General features: G+C 51.5%; 1 protein-coding gene and 1 non-coding gene across 12 annotated transcripts in view; both read right to left on the bottom strand.

Moving 5' to 3' along the window:
• POGK (pogo transposable element derived with KRAB domain) overlaps positions 1-13457 on the bottom strand; it is a 35110-nt gene that overhangs the window by 7476 nt on the left and 14177 nt on the right. The window contains exons 1-4 of one of the 11 annotated variants that reach the window (XM_023247266.2): positions 7914-8061; positions 6339-6472; positions 986-1150; positions 139-281 (exon numbers count right to left, since the gene is read on the bottom strand). In XM_023247266.2, the coding sequence (XP_023103034.1) occupies positions 139-281; positions 986-1150; positions 6339-6388 (358 nt within the window). In that variant the 5' untranslated portion in view covers positions 6389-6472; positions 7914-8061. The other 10 variants (XM_023247268.2, XM_023247267.2, XM_023247269.2 and 7 more) reach the window with 10 other exon arrangements.
• Positions 5260-5390, bottom strand: LOC111558454. The gene has a single exon (XR_002739362.1). It is a non-coding gene; the product is annotated as a small nucleolar RNA SNORA52 (small nucleolar RNA).

The following is a 13457-nucleotide window of genomic DNA, read 5'->3' as shown; positions in this document are numbered from 1 at the left end:
ATCAAATGGGCACAGGCATTGAGGGGGACAGAGTCCAAGTTCAGGAGAAAGGGATGTTGGATACACCAGAGAAGAGACATGGAAACAATTCTCTGGGCTCAGAGCTTCCAGGAGACAAAGAAAAAAACAAAGCTTTACCCAGGGACAGGACAGTTTCATAATTCATCCTCATGACTTCCCGGTAGAGGGCCTTTTGTTGCTCCGTCAAAACTTCCCACTCCTCATCGGAAAAATATATGGCCACCTCATCGAATAGGGCCGGCACCTGGAACAGGGAACAACTAATAGGCATAAGCAGACACAGACTCACACACCTTCATCTCACAGGGGAGGGGCTCTGACCGGGGGACACGGTCCATCCACACTCACTAGGCGAGTGGAGGCACAACAAGGACACAGCACAGGTCCCGCACGCCCTGCTTAGGGTCGCTTACCGCCTCGGTTCACAGAGGAGGAGAGCAGCACCCTGAGAAGAAAGCTCCCCAGCAGTGATCACCAGATCGGGACACACGCTGCAGGGCCAGCCGATCTGGGCTCAGCCCCGGCTCCAGATTCAGGAGCAACTGCCCCCAAGTAAACACCCTGAGGCAGTTCCCCCACCAAAATACACACACCCAGCCACCCCCTGCCCTCCCCCAAGTCACAGATCCCTGGCCCTGCATGGGGGTGGGGGTGGGGGGGGCAGCTCCTGGGCACCGGTCTCCATTTCCTGGGGTTCCAGCTCTAGCATTTGACTCAGAACCCAAAGCCCAGGGAGGAGCCAGTGAGAGAGGGGGCCTCATCCTGCCTTTTCCAATCTGCAAGAGCAAGAGTAGGAGGAGAGAAGAGCTAATTAGAGCTTAAATTTATGTAATGAAACAGCAGAGCAAACTAGTTTGCTCTGATGCCTAGACCTTCGGCCAAGGACAAAGGCGGCTCTCCTTCCCTCTCCCCACTGACCCCGCTCCCCCACCCCTGTGGGAGGGGCCGGGCCGCCCAAACCAACCTCGTCTTGTTTACTCGAGACTCTGCTCTTCTTTTTGCCATGTCGTTTCTTTCAGTCATGACAAATCCCACTCCAAAGCTCATCATATTCGGTGGTAAGAAATCACTGGGCCGGGGTTTCAGGATTACTGCTTTCCAAGCTATTCCCCAAGGCCGAATCCAGAGCCTGGGTGATCATGAGACTGTGTTTTCACCAGCTTAGGAAATTAGCATCTGCCCAGTGTGTAGCTTCTTCAGGTGTCCAGCCATCGGTCACTTGGACACACTGGACTTTCTCCTTATTCCCCAAGTCCATGTCCTCCCTTCCCACTCACAGCACTCTACGAGTAGGGAGTCCTTCCCAGGAAAGGCTGTGTCTGCTTCCTCTGTTTTCCCCAACAACCTCATTTCACCAAGGAGGAAACGGGCTCGGAGAGGCCTTGTTGCTACTGTAAGTCACACAGCCAACAAATGGCAGGGTTGAGATGTGGACCTAGCACCGTCTGAGTTCAAGGCTCTAGCTCCTACCAAGAGCAAAGTGGCCTCCCTGGCGACCAGCCCTTCACTCTCCCCTACCTCCGCGCTCAGTGGTTCTCAGCGCTCGCTGTTTCCTGAGCAAACCATTCTTTTTCCTTTCGTGTCCCCCCCACGTGGCTCTCCCACTGCCTCAGAGGTCCTCCCCGTTCTTGGCTTGGCTGACACCCACCCACCCACCTTCCAAGACTTGGCCCAGATGTGCCGTTCCCTGGGAAGCTCACCCTGACGTGGGTTGTGCGCCCACTACACATCCCTGCGGCACCCTGGGCTCCACGCTACGGTGGCACTTATCACAACGCAGTATTCTCTTGGTTTACTTGTCTGCTTCTTACAGTAGAATTCAAGCTCATTGAGGGCAAAACCTATGTTTATTCCATCTCCCTAAACTTAGGACACTTCTTGTAGATAGTAATCACTTAACAAAGTATTTTTTAAGTTTATTTATTTATTTAGAGAGAGCCAGAAGCAGTGTGAGCAGGGGAGGGGCAGGGAGAGAGGGAGAGAGAATCCCAAGCAGGCTCCTCGCCATCAGCACAGAGTCCGACGCAGGGCTCGAACTCACAAACCACAAGACCACGACCTGAGCTGAAACCAAGAGTTTAACCGACTGAGTGAGCCACCCAGGTGCCCCCCAAACGTATATTTGAATAAAAGATTTAAGCAAACGATATCCAAATTTCCTTTCTCTTGTTCCACTTAGAATAGTTTCAAATACTCATTAAATTTAGTCTCTTACGAAACCCAGCTTCCTCTCTGGAGTAAGTGTGAAATACTAGGAGGTAAAAAGGGACGAATCTCCAGGCTTTCCTCAGACCTTCATCAATCTGGATAAGCCTGTCAGCCAGGAATTTTCCACCCCACCCCTTCGCACTTCCCAGCCTTTTGAACAACTCTCCTTTTGGCCTTTTCTCTCCCTAGGAAATTCCAGATCCAGGCCATACCTATTTATAGTCCCTTTCCCTTTGCTGATAAAACGGGACACGGGACTGGCTGCGCCTGTCATTTCAGAGGGGCTACCGACACTCACGGAAGTAAAACGTCCTAGGCCTGGTAAAAATCTCAGGAGCCCCAAAGCTGTAAGGTGGCTGGAGGGTGACTGGTGCCAGATTCACGTCCTCATAGTTCCGGCTGAGCCACAGAGGATCTTCAAACAAGCCCACATTATCCTCCAAGACGCACAGTCCAGTGGCTTCGAAATTCTCCTCACAGCAACCCTCTGTGAGAAGTGAGCAAGCCTTCAGCCAGGCCCCGTGGCGCAGGCCTCCTCTCTCTCCACAGAGGCTTTTTATCCGGCTGAGCACAGCAGAAGGTAAACAGGGCCTGCCCCGGGCAAAACTCAGAAGTCGGGAGGCCCTTTCTTGGCCTCACGGGTAGGGACCCTCCATCCCTGTCCTCCTCCCTCCCCTCAGAAGACCCAGGATGCATCAGATAGGTGTTCTTCCTTCGGCTTGCAGGTACTGCCCTGCTCTGCCGGCAAGTGGGCATTCCGGAGCCCATCTCCAAGGGGAACTGTCAGGAAGTACCTACACCCCGCACGGCCGCACGCTGGCGAAGCTGTGTAACGAAGGTCTCAGAGCAGACGGCCGTTACCAGCGCACGAGAGAGCGTCTGCGTGGGGCACTCCCTCTTGCGTGTTGAAATAATTATCTTACCGAATCCTTGAAGTAATAGTAAAGAAATGGGAATCACTACCCCACTTCTATGGGTGAGGAAACAGCTGCTAAATGACTTGCCCACAGTCACAGAGTCAGAAAGTCTGACTCCAGGGGCGCCTGGGTGGCTCAGTTGGCTAAGCGTCCAACTTGGGCTCAGGTCGTGATCTCGCGGTTCGTGCGTTCAAGCCCCCGCATCAGGCTCTGCGCTGACAGCTCAGAGCCTGGAGCCTGCTTCGGATCCTGTATCTCCCTCTGTCTCTGTCCCTCCCCCACTCGTACTCTGTCTCCCGAAAATGAATAAACGTGAAATAAATAATAAATAAATAAATAGTCTGACTCCAAAGCCCAGACTTTTTCAGCAGGCCACTCAGCACGCAGACTGTAGCGAGCCTTGGCCCTCGCAAGAGAGACGGGCAAGGGACCTGTCCCGCAGAGCTCCTGGGGAGGGAACTACACCCCTCAGCACTGCTCACCACGCCCTCTGGCTGGCCGGCCCCGGGGCCTGCCCTACTTCTCTCACCTTCTCTGCTTCCAGCTCCGGGAGCTGTTCCAACTCTGCACAGGAGCGTTCCTCTCGGGTGCTTCTGTTCCCGCTCTCCCCGTGTCTGGAGTGCAAGCCCTCTCTCCTCCCTTGGCCAGTGCCACTTATGAACGAGACTCAGTTCAGGGTACATTCCTCTTTTTCTCTACTTGAAACTCTATTTCTATTCCAATTCTCCTGTGGAATATTATCCTGATACATAGCAGAGTTCTTATGTTGGAAAGGCTTTTATTGATCACCCTAACACAATTCTCTACAACCAAAATACATATTTAAGGAACAGATTCATCTCTTTTCTTTCCCTAGTTCAATGCCCTAGAACAGGGTTTTTCAACATCAGCACTACGGACATTTTGGGCCAGATAATTCTTTGTCATGAGGGCTGTCCTGTGCATTGGAGATGCTTAGCAGTGTCCGTGGCCTCTCCCCACGAGATGCCTAGTAGGATCTCCCATTCCCCAACCCCCACCCAAATCGCAAGAGCCAAAAACGTCTCCAGATATTGCCAAATGTCCCCAGGAGGGAAATGGGCCTGGGAGCCAACCTGCCCACTGCTTAAGACCAGGTCCATGCTTGCCCCCTGAACAAAGCCTCTTGAGTTCTCCAGCTGAATGAGACCCTGCTCTTGAGCTGACTTCACCCACTGCACTCTGAATACTGTACTATGAATTATGTTCTCTTCCCCACCTTCCTTGCGAGACTGGCAACTCCAGGAGACCAGGGATCTTGTCTTAACACCACCACTGTGCTCAATAACCGCGGACAGGGGGCAGACTGCCTGGAGGCCACAAAAACCAGTCCCTCTCTTCCAGTGACCTCCTTCCTTCCCAGCTAAGAATGGCCTTCGCCTTGCTCCCTTCTCACTGTTCCGACAACACTTAAACGTCCACCTTTACTGCACCCACTTTCCAAGGTTCTCCATGCTATCTAGAGGTTCTGGGTTGGCCAATTTAGCCTTAAAGCCCAGGGTTTCTACTGCCTTGAGGTCTTGCTGCAGGCTAAATGGGACTGACTCCTGTCCTCGAAGGTCTCCCCAGCTGCGGGGATCGGAACTAGAGAGGGGTGGGGGTGAGCAGAGAACACAAACAGAAAATGGCAGTGCAGCCTACAGAGCCCGACTGAAAACCCAGAGCCTGGTGGTGCACTGTGTTTCATCGAGGTATGACACACATACAATAAAATGCACTGCTTTTAAGGGTCCAGCTTGAGAGACATTTATTTTTTTAAGAACACATGTCAGCGTACATGTGTAACTTTGGGGCAAAGTAGATAACCTCTCTGCTCCCCAGTTCTCTTGTGCGGGAGGGGAGCTGGACCAGACATTTGGGAGAGCCATGTTTCTATGAATACCAATCTCCTACTGGAAACAAAGGAATAGAATGGATACTGATAATGTTCATACACAGGACTCACCGGAGAAAAGGAATGCAACTTGTTGCATATTTAAAGTTTTTACCATTCATGCCTAAATGTCATGATGTCCGGGATGTACTGTGAATAATTATACACGATTATAAGGATAAATATCTCTTGCACTTACATCACTCCCCCCCCCCCCCCCCGGGGTATCCAGAAGTGCCCCGGGCACAGGCACGCTGTCTGTTCACTTTTCTGGGGGAGGCTTCTACAGCTCTCTGGTGCACGAGCAAAACCTGGCAGGCCCCAGGCAGACTGGCGGGGATTAGGATGGGCCACGCTGCATTTATATTTTTATGAATTGACTCTAATTCTATCACACGCTTCTGTTTGGATATGTTCCATATTCTCTGCTGCCTACCACCCCAATCCCTCGATTCGGGCAAGCTGATAATGCCGCTCTCCTGGGTGTGCTATCACAAGACGTCCTCACACAGAACCGACTGAAGCTCTCCTCCTGTCAGCTCAACGCCCCAAGTCTTATTTAAAAAGGTTCCCTTCAGCCAGCAGTGGGTGTAAAAGACTCTCTCCTTCCCAAACTTCAGTGACGTTCCTCTGGGCCCTCTTCCCTACCAGGCCTCCATGGGGGCTCCCCTCCTGTCCTCAGCCTGCCTGGCCCAGTTTTAGCAAGAAACCTTTTACTTTACCTTAGAAAGATTCCCCCACCTTTGACAGCTGATCACCCTAGTCTGCCTTTAGCAAGAATCCCCCTATTCTTGGTGTCCCGTCTCAGTAACTTGTCACCCACTCTGGATCCCTGGCTGGAAATCCCTGCTTGTCTCACTGTATTCAGTGTTGAGCCCCAGCTCTCTCCCACTGCAGGAGTCCTGACACCCATCTCAACAGTCCCGACCAATCTTCCTTACCGTCGTCACAAGCGTCAGAGTAATTTTTTCTTTAACAGAGGTCAGCAAACATTTAGCTGGTGTCTGCAACGTGCCCGGCACTAAGTAAAATGCAGGGGATTCAGGGGCACAGGAGAGAGGCAAGCCTCTCAGATTTCCAGTCCGAACGACGATAAGCCACATGGCTGAAGAGACTGTTCCCATAACCAGCTCCATTCTTCAGTGCCTTTTAAAGCCACAGGACTGTTTTCTCAGGAATGCAAACATACCGGGCTGGGCTGGGCTATTTTTACTTCCTATGCTTGACTGAGGAGGAGACTTAAAACAAGCCTGGCTCCCAGACCTCTCCTCACAGCTGTGTGGACCCATCTTCCTACTTACCCAACCACCTTCTGAGCAGATCCGGACTTTCTGCATATCGGTGGGGCCATCCTCCAGTTCCCGACTCTGAATCTCTTCTTCCTCTTCTTCTTCTTTCAGGGTCAAGTTGAGAGTGTAGGCTGTGGAATCCATCTCTGCAAGCAAGATTCGGTTGAGAAAAATCAGGCACTAGTGTGAACTCTCCGAAGCCTGGGATGGGGGGTGCCTGTGCAAACCTCTTATCCCCAAGCACTGTTCAGGCTGGAATAAGGGAAGGAAGAGTCAGGCCTGGGGAGGAAGGGCTTTAGGAAAAGCACCAGGAAGCTGGAAGGTGGCATATTAATTATGTTAAGAGGGGCTGCAGGCAGATAGTATACCTGACTGCCTTCATATATTAAAGAGGCTACCTGTGGAAGAGACCAGACTGGTTCTGTAGAGACCCAGGGGCAGAACGGGCTCGTGGGTAAACATTCCTGGGAGAGGTTTTAAGAGTGCTTTGAAAGGCAGAACTTTCTCACAGCCAGTGCCACCTGAACATGAAATAAGCAACAGGAGAGGGGTGTTAGCTTCTTTACCAATGAAGATGTCCGAACACAGCCCGGACACTTGCTCAACGGGGTTCTCCCTACAGGCCAGTTAAGCACCTGGAAGTTGGCTGGCCCAGAACACCCATCACCTGGATTCTCCAAAGCTAAAGATTTTGTCCATGAGCCGGTTCAGAAAATAGTCATTCTGCCTTAGGAGATTTTCCAAACCCGAGATTCAGTGACACACAGCGAGGTGTATGCCTGGATACCCGAGAAGGTGCAGAAATCTGTCAGGGCCCACCCCCACCGGGAAATGCCTCCGTGGCGAAAAGAATATTCTCTCGGGTCCAGCTGTAGGCCAATACAAAGGGCCGCGCTCCTGCCCTCTAGGGGCGCGGGCAACTCCTAGGTGTGGAGTGAGTGTGCATCTTGTGGGCCGCATCCTCCCGGGCTTCGGAAGAAACGATCCTTCCGGAGTTCAGTGTGCTTCTTCGGTATTGCCAAAAGGGACAGGCGAACACGGCAAGGCTAGGTCAGGGGCGGGCGGAAAAGGCTTCAGATCCCCGGAGCAGGGGCCCAAACTTGCCGCCGCCTCCCCCGCCCTCTCCCGCGCAGGAGGTGGGGGCGGAGGTGGCACCGCCCCGCAGCAAAGGTGCCCGCGACGAGGTGCCCGCGGCCAGGGCCGCGGCCGCCGCCGCCGCCACCGCCCACCCGCCCACGGCCCCGCGCCCCGCCCGCAGCCGCCGCGCCCCCGGGCGCGCTCGGATATCTCCAGCCATCTTGTCCCATTTCCCTTTCTCCGCGGCCCCGCGCCGGGAGCGCTCCCGCCGCCCCCGGCTCCCGCCGCCCCCGGCCCGCCTCCCCGCCGGGCCCCCTCCCCGTCCCCGGCGCACCTGCCGGGCGGCCGGAGCCGGCGCCGCCTGCCACCAGGCGGGCCCGCAACAAAGGCGACGGCGGCCGCCGCAGCTGCAGCCTCGCGCCCCCGCCCCTGCCGCCGCCGCGCAGCCCCGGAGCCGCGGGAAGGGCCGCGCCGCCCCGGGCCTCCGGCCCGCCGCCCGCGCGCACTCACCGAGCGGCCGGGACGCGGGCCGGGGCCGCGGGAGGAGACGCCGAGGGCTCCGGCCCCGCTGTCACAGCGCCATCCCTGCCGCCTCTCCGGCTTCCCGTGCGCGCGGCCCCTCGGGAGGGAGCGGGGAGGACACGTGGTGGGAGGAGGAGGGTCCGGCCGCGAGCTGAGGGTGTTGGGAGGAGAGGGGAGGAGCGCGGCTGATGTCAGCGGGCCTCGGCGGCGCCGGGAGACGGCGCCCGCGCCAGCTCCGGACCCTCCTCCCGGCGCGGTTTCCGGCAGGTCCGCGCGGCACTCTCCTCCCGGCGGAGTTCTCGACCCTCCTCGCGGCTCCCTCTGGCCGGCCAAGGGCGCCGGGCCCTCCGCCCTCCCCGTTTCCCCCGCGGTCGTCGGCTTCCCGTGCGCTGTGGGCGCCCTCGGCGGGCCGGAGGCAGGAAGGGCATGAAGGATTTCTTTCTGCTTTAGCAGAGTGTGTGACCTGGGAGCATTTATCCCTGTGCTGATTTGCATTCACCGGTGGTTTGCATTTGCTGGGGTGAGCACTCAAGGCAGGCTCGCCACGCTTCAAGGGACGCGTTAGGAAGAGTAGACCAAGGGGGCTGAAGAGGGGTCCTGGATCTTTGCCGAACCGTGCTCGGATTCTGGCAAGCATAGGTCCAGAACTTCGTTCGTAGTATATACGAAGAAGGAACTTCCCGATAGGAGTACTTGTTACCTGCTAAAGCCCAAGCTTGTAATCTCGTGGAGGACATAACTCTCTCTCTGTAGCAGGATCGTCAAAAGGCTCCACAAAAAAGAGCAGACAAGCCCTGAAGCCCGTCTGATTCCAGGAAAAAAAAGATTCTGGGTTTGGGTTTTTGTTGGGAAGTCGTTAAGGAAAAAACAAAATCATTCTGACACTTGTTAAAACAGGAAGGAGGACTTTATTTAGAAATATGGAAGTAGGTGTCCATACTATCTCACACGAAGGGAGAGATACCCGCTCAACTCTAAAAGCTGGCGAAGGATAGCCCACAGGCAAAGGGAGGGAGTCAGTGGGCAGAAATTCGTTCAGAGGAGACAGTAGGGAGAGAGGAATCTTGCTGCCGGCCGGCCAGCCCGGTCAGATTTCCACGATGGGGGCAGGTTCTCTCTAAACCGAGTCTGCAGGATTCTTGAGGAAGCTGGGCTGCGCAGGCCGAGGAGTGGAGGAGGATCCGAAGACCGAGGCCTCCCGGAGAAGAGGGCTCAGAGGAGACCGACTAACATTTGATCAAGTCAAGAGTTTTTGTCAAACTTCTCTGACTGTCCCTGAGATCTGAGTAGCTCCTGCGAAAGGCGTCTCTCTCCAAGTGTTTGTGGCCATTCCTGGTTGCTTATGAATAAGTAAACATTTGTGAATGTTACTTCTCTCTGTCATGGAGAGGCTGATGGGGAGCTGTGGAGCTCCCAGTTGGTAAAATGTACTATGACAAGCACATCTTTGAAGTGCAATTGTGGTGGACGACCCCAGACCAGAGCAAGTTTAACTGGAAGAGAACGTTATTCAAATACGGGGAGCGAGGAAGATGTTAGCGTTTCTTGTTTGTGTTCACGAACCGTTCTTTTTGTGTGTGAAATTAGCATTGTTAGAACAGGCGTGACTTCTTAGCTCAAGTTGATTGACATTCCCATCTTAGCTTTTCTGAGGAATGGCGACTGCAAATGGAAAAGTGAGAGTGTCTAGAAGAAACCAAAGGGTTTTAGACTCCGAGAGTCCTAATGTTCTCCTGCGGCTGTGATTAGTTTTTTGTTTTTTTTTTTTTTTTTTTTCTGGGAAGAGGACAATCACCTGAATTCTTGACTTTGGACCCACAGCCCTAAGATCTCAATTATTGCCATGGGGCCCACCTTGGTACAAGTCCGTAATTGCTAACAGGACTTCCTCGCAGGAACAAAGTGCTGGGGTAGGCACAATGCTCTGCCAGACATTCATGTTGAAATGGCTTATAAGTCATGCTGCTTGTCTCTGCCCGGGTTTCCTCAGCTTCAGAAAGAGGGAATTGCGGGCACCTGGGTGGCTCAGTCCATTAAGTGACAGACTTTGGCTCGAGTCATGATCTCATGATTTGTGATTTTGAGCCCTGCATCGGGCTCCGTACTGACAGTGCAGAGCCTGCCTGGGATTCTCTCTCTCTCTCTCTCTCTCTCTCTCTCTCCCTCTCTCTGCCCCTCCTTCAGTGGCAGGCCCTCTCTCTTTCTCTCAAAATAAATAAATAAACTTAAAAACAAAAAAAAGAAAGGAAGAGGGAATTGTGCCAGCCAGATGTTGTCAGAGCTTCCCCTCAGCTCTAATTCAGCAATTCCATTTCCCAAACAGACTTCATTTGAGTCTGCATGGGGAGTGACTGAAGCTCATTTTTAAGACAGTGCATGGCTTTGATAATTGGAAGGATGGGTTTCTGTCAGTAGGTACTTAATAAATATGAGCGGAACACCTATGAAATTAACATAATGGTTCTTTAATGAGGCTATTGGTCTGGCCTCATGCTTCTTCCTATTGAATTCCTGCAGTCCACAAGCCAGAGGGATTCTAAAGAACCCAAGTCCCAGAAAATACCCGTTACCCCTAGACTACAGGTAAGCCTAGCTACCAGCCCCTCCTTCCTCCATTTCTCAGGGACTGTGGTAAATTGAATTAATGCATCCTTGTGGTAGTTCACCCTGCTGGTAAATAGCATACCTGCTGAGACCTCATGTGTGCAGAATGGACTTCAATGCCCCATCACTTGGCCTGGCCATATGACGTGCTTTGGCCAGTAGAATATGACTATGTGTAGTCCTGAGCAGAGATCCTAAAAAGGTCTCACATGTTTCCACTTGCACCTCTGGGAGCTTTTGTCCTTTGCCGTGAGAAAACCATGCCTAGGCAGTCAACACCCCTCCAGCCTGGGCTCCAGAATGAGACCTGTTCTACACAGCCATCCTGTGAAAATGCGAAGGGATCATTGTTTTGTTTTAAGCTATTGAGTCCTGGGGTGGCTTATTAGTTAGCCTTTTGTGGCTAATAGACACAGTATCAGTGGGCAACCTTGGACTTAGGGCTCCCAATATTGGCCTTCACAGGTATGCTCTGAGGCAGGGGAAAGGAGAATTGCCATCTCATGGTGGAAACATCTAGATATGCTAGATGGGGAGGAGAGAAACAAATTGGTCAGAGGGGAAAGGGTGTGTCGCTGCTGACTGTATCTCTTTTCTAGGATTCTGGAACCTCAGAAGATCAAGATATGATATCAACATTGGCTATTTCCCGGTAAAGCCTTAAAATATTCCTGAGAGATCTTGATAAAATGGTAAGGGAAATCTTGATTTGGGCAGTTTCTGGAAGGGCTTAGAAGGCTCCTGGAGAGGGGCGCCTGGGAGGGTCAGTCGGTTGGACGTCCGGCTTCGGCTCAGGTCATGATCTCACGGTCCGTGGGTTCGAGCCCTGTGTCGGGCTTTGTGCTGACAGCTCAGAGCCTGGATCCTGCTTCTGATTCTGTGTCTCCTTCTCTCTCTGGCCCTCTCCTGCTCAAGCTCTGTCTCTATCTCTCTCAAAAATAAAGAAATATTAATTTTTTTTTTTAAAAAGAAGGTTCCTGGAGAAGAAGAATGTGGTTTAAGTACCTCAGAGGGTTAAGGAACACTTAAAGATTTCTCTAGAAGAAGAAGAGAAGTGTAATATCTACTGTAGTACGAGCTGCTATAACAGACTCCCAAAGGAGTCTCAACAATAGAAATTTATTTTTCACTGATGTAATAGTTCTCTGTGGGTATTCCCAGTTTACAGGTGACTTTCTTCTATGCTGTGATTTAGGGACCCAGGCTCCTCTCATCTTGTGGCTCAGCCACACCCTTGGGACCTTGTGGTTTTCTTCATTCACCAGAGTGAAGGGAAAGTAGAAAATGGAGAAGGCACATCGTTTTCTTGGCCTTAAAGTAATACATATGTCTTTTGCTTATATTCCATTGGTTAGGATCATGGTGACAGTTATTTTTTTTATTTTTTTAATATGAAATTTATTGTCAAATTGGTTTCCTACAACGCCCGGTGCTCATCCCAACAGGTGCCTTCCTCAATGTCCATTACCCACTTTCCCCTCCCTCCCACCCCCTATCAACCCTCAGTATATTCTCAGTTTTTAAGAGTCTCTTATGGTTTGCCTCCCTCCCTAAGTTTTTTTTTCCTCACCTTCCCCTCCCCCATGGTCTTCTGTTAAGTTTCTCAGGATCCACATAAGAATGAAAACATATGATATCTGTCTTTCTCTGTATGACTTATTTCACTTAGCATCACACTTTCCAGTTCCATCCACGTTGCTACAAAAGACCATATTTCATTCTTTCTCATTGCCAAGGAGTATACCATTGTACATATAAACCACAATTTCTTTATCCATTCATCAGTTGATGGACATTTAGGCTCTTTCCATAATTTGTTATTGTTGAAAGTGCTGCTTTAAACATTGGGGTACCAGTGCCCCTATGCATCAGCACTCCTGTTTCCCTTGGGTAAATTCCTAGCAGTGCTATTGTTGGGTCATAGGGTAGATCTATTTTTAATTTTTTTGAGGATCCCCACACTGTTTTCCAGAGTGGCTGCACCAGTTTGCATTCCCACCAACAGTGCAAGAGGGTTCCCGTTTCTCCACATCCTCTCCAGCATCTACAGTCTCCTGATTTGTTCATTGTAGCCACTCTGACTGGAATGAGGTGATATCTCAGTGCGGTTTGGATTTGTATTTCCCTGATGAGGAGTGACGTTGAGCCTCTTTTCACGTGCCTGTTGGCCATCTGGATGTCTTCTTTAGAGAAGTGTCTATTCATGTCTTCTGCCCATTTCTTCACTGGATTATTTGTTTTTCGGGTGTGGAGTTTGGTGAGTTCTTTATAGATTTTGGACACTAGCCCTTTGCCTGATATGTCATTTGCAAAGATCTTTTCCCATTCCATTGGTTCCCTTTTAGTTTTGTTGATTGTTTCCTTTGCAGTGCAGAAGCTTTTTATCTTCATGAGGTTCCAATAGTTCATCTTTGCTTTTAATTCCCTTGCCTTTGGGGATGTGTCAAGTAAGAAATTGCTGGGGCTGAGGTCAGAGAGTTTTTTTCCTGCTTTCTCCTCTAGGGTTTTGATGGTTTCCTGTCTCATATTCAGGTCCTTCATCCATTTTGAGTTTATTTTTGTGAATGGTGTAAGAAAGTGGTCTAGTTTCATTCTTCTACATGTTACTGTCCAGTTCTCCCAGCACCATTTGTTAAAGAGACTGTCTTTTTTCCATTGGATATTCTTTCCTGCTTTGTCAGAGATTAGTTGGCCATACTTTTGTGGGTCCAATTCTGGAGTCTCTGTTCTATTCCATTGGTCTATGTGTCTGCTTTTGTGCCAATACCATGCTGTCTTGATGATTACAGCTTTGTAGTAGAGGCTAAAGTCTGGGATTGTGATGCCTCCTGCTTTGGTCTTCTTCTTCAACATTACTTTGGCTATTCGGGGTCTTTTGTGGTTCCACACAAATTTTAGGATTGCTTGTTCTAGCTTCGAGAAGAATGC

Source organism: Felis catus, chromosome F1 (assembly GCF_018350175.1).
Source record: "Felis catus isolate Fca126 chromosome F1, F.catus_Fca126_mat1.0, whole genome shotgun sequence".
NCBI lineage: Eukaryota > Metazoa > Chordata > Mammalia > Carnivora > Felidae > Felis > Felis catus.
Note: the sequence above shows the minus strand (reverse complement) of the source record. Positions and strands in the feature narration are given on the sequence as shown.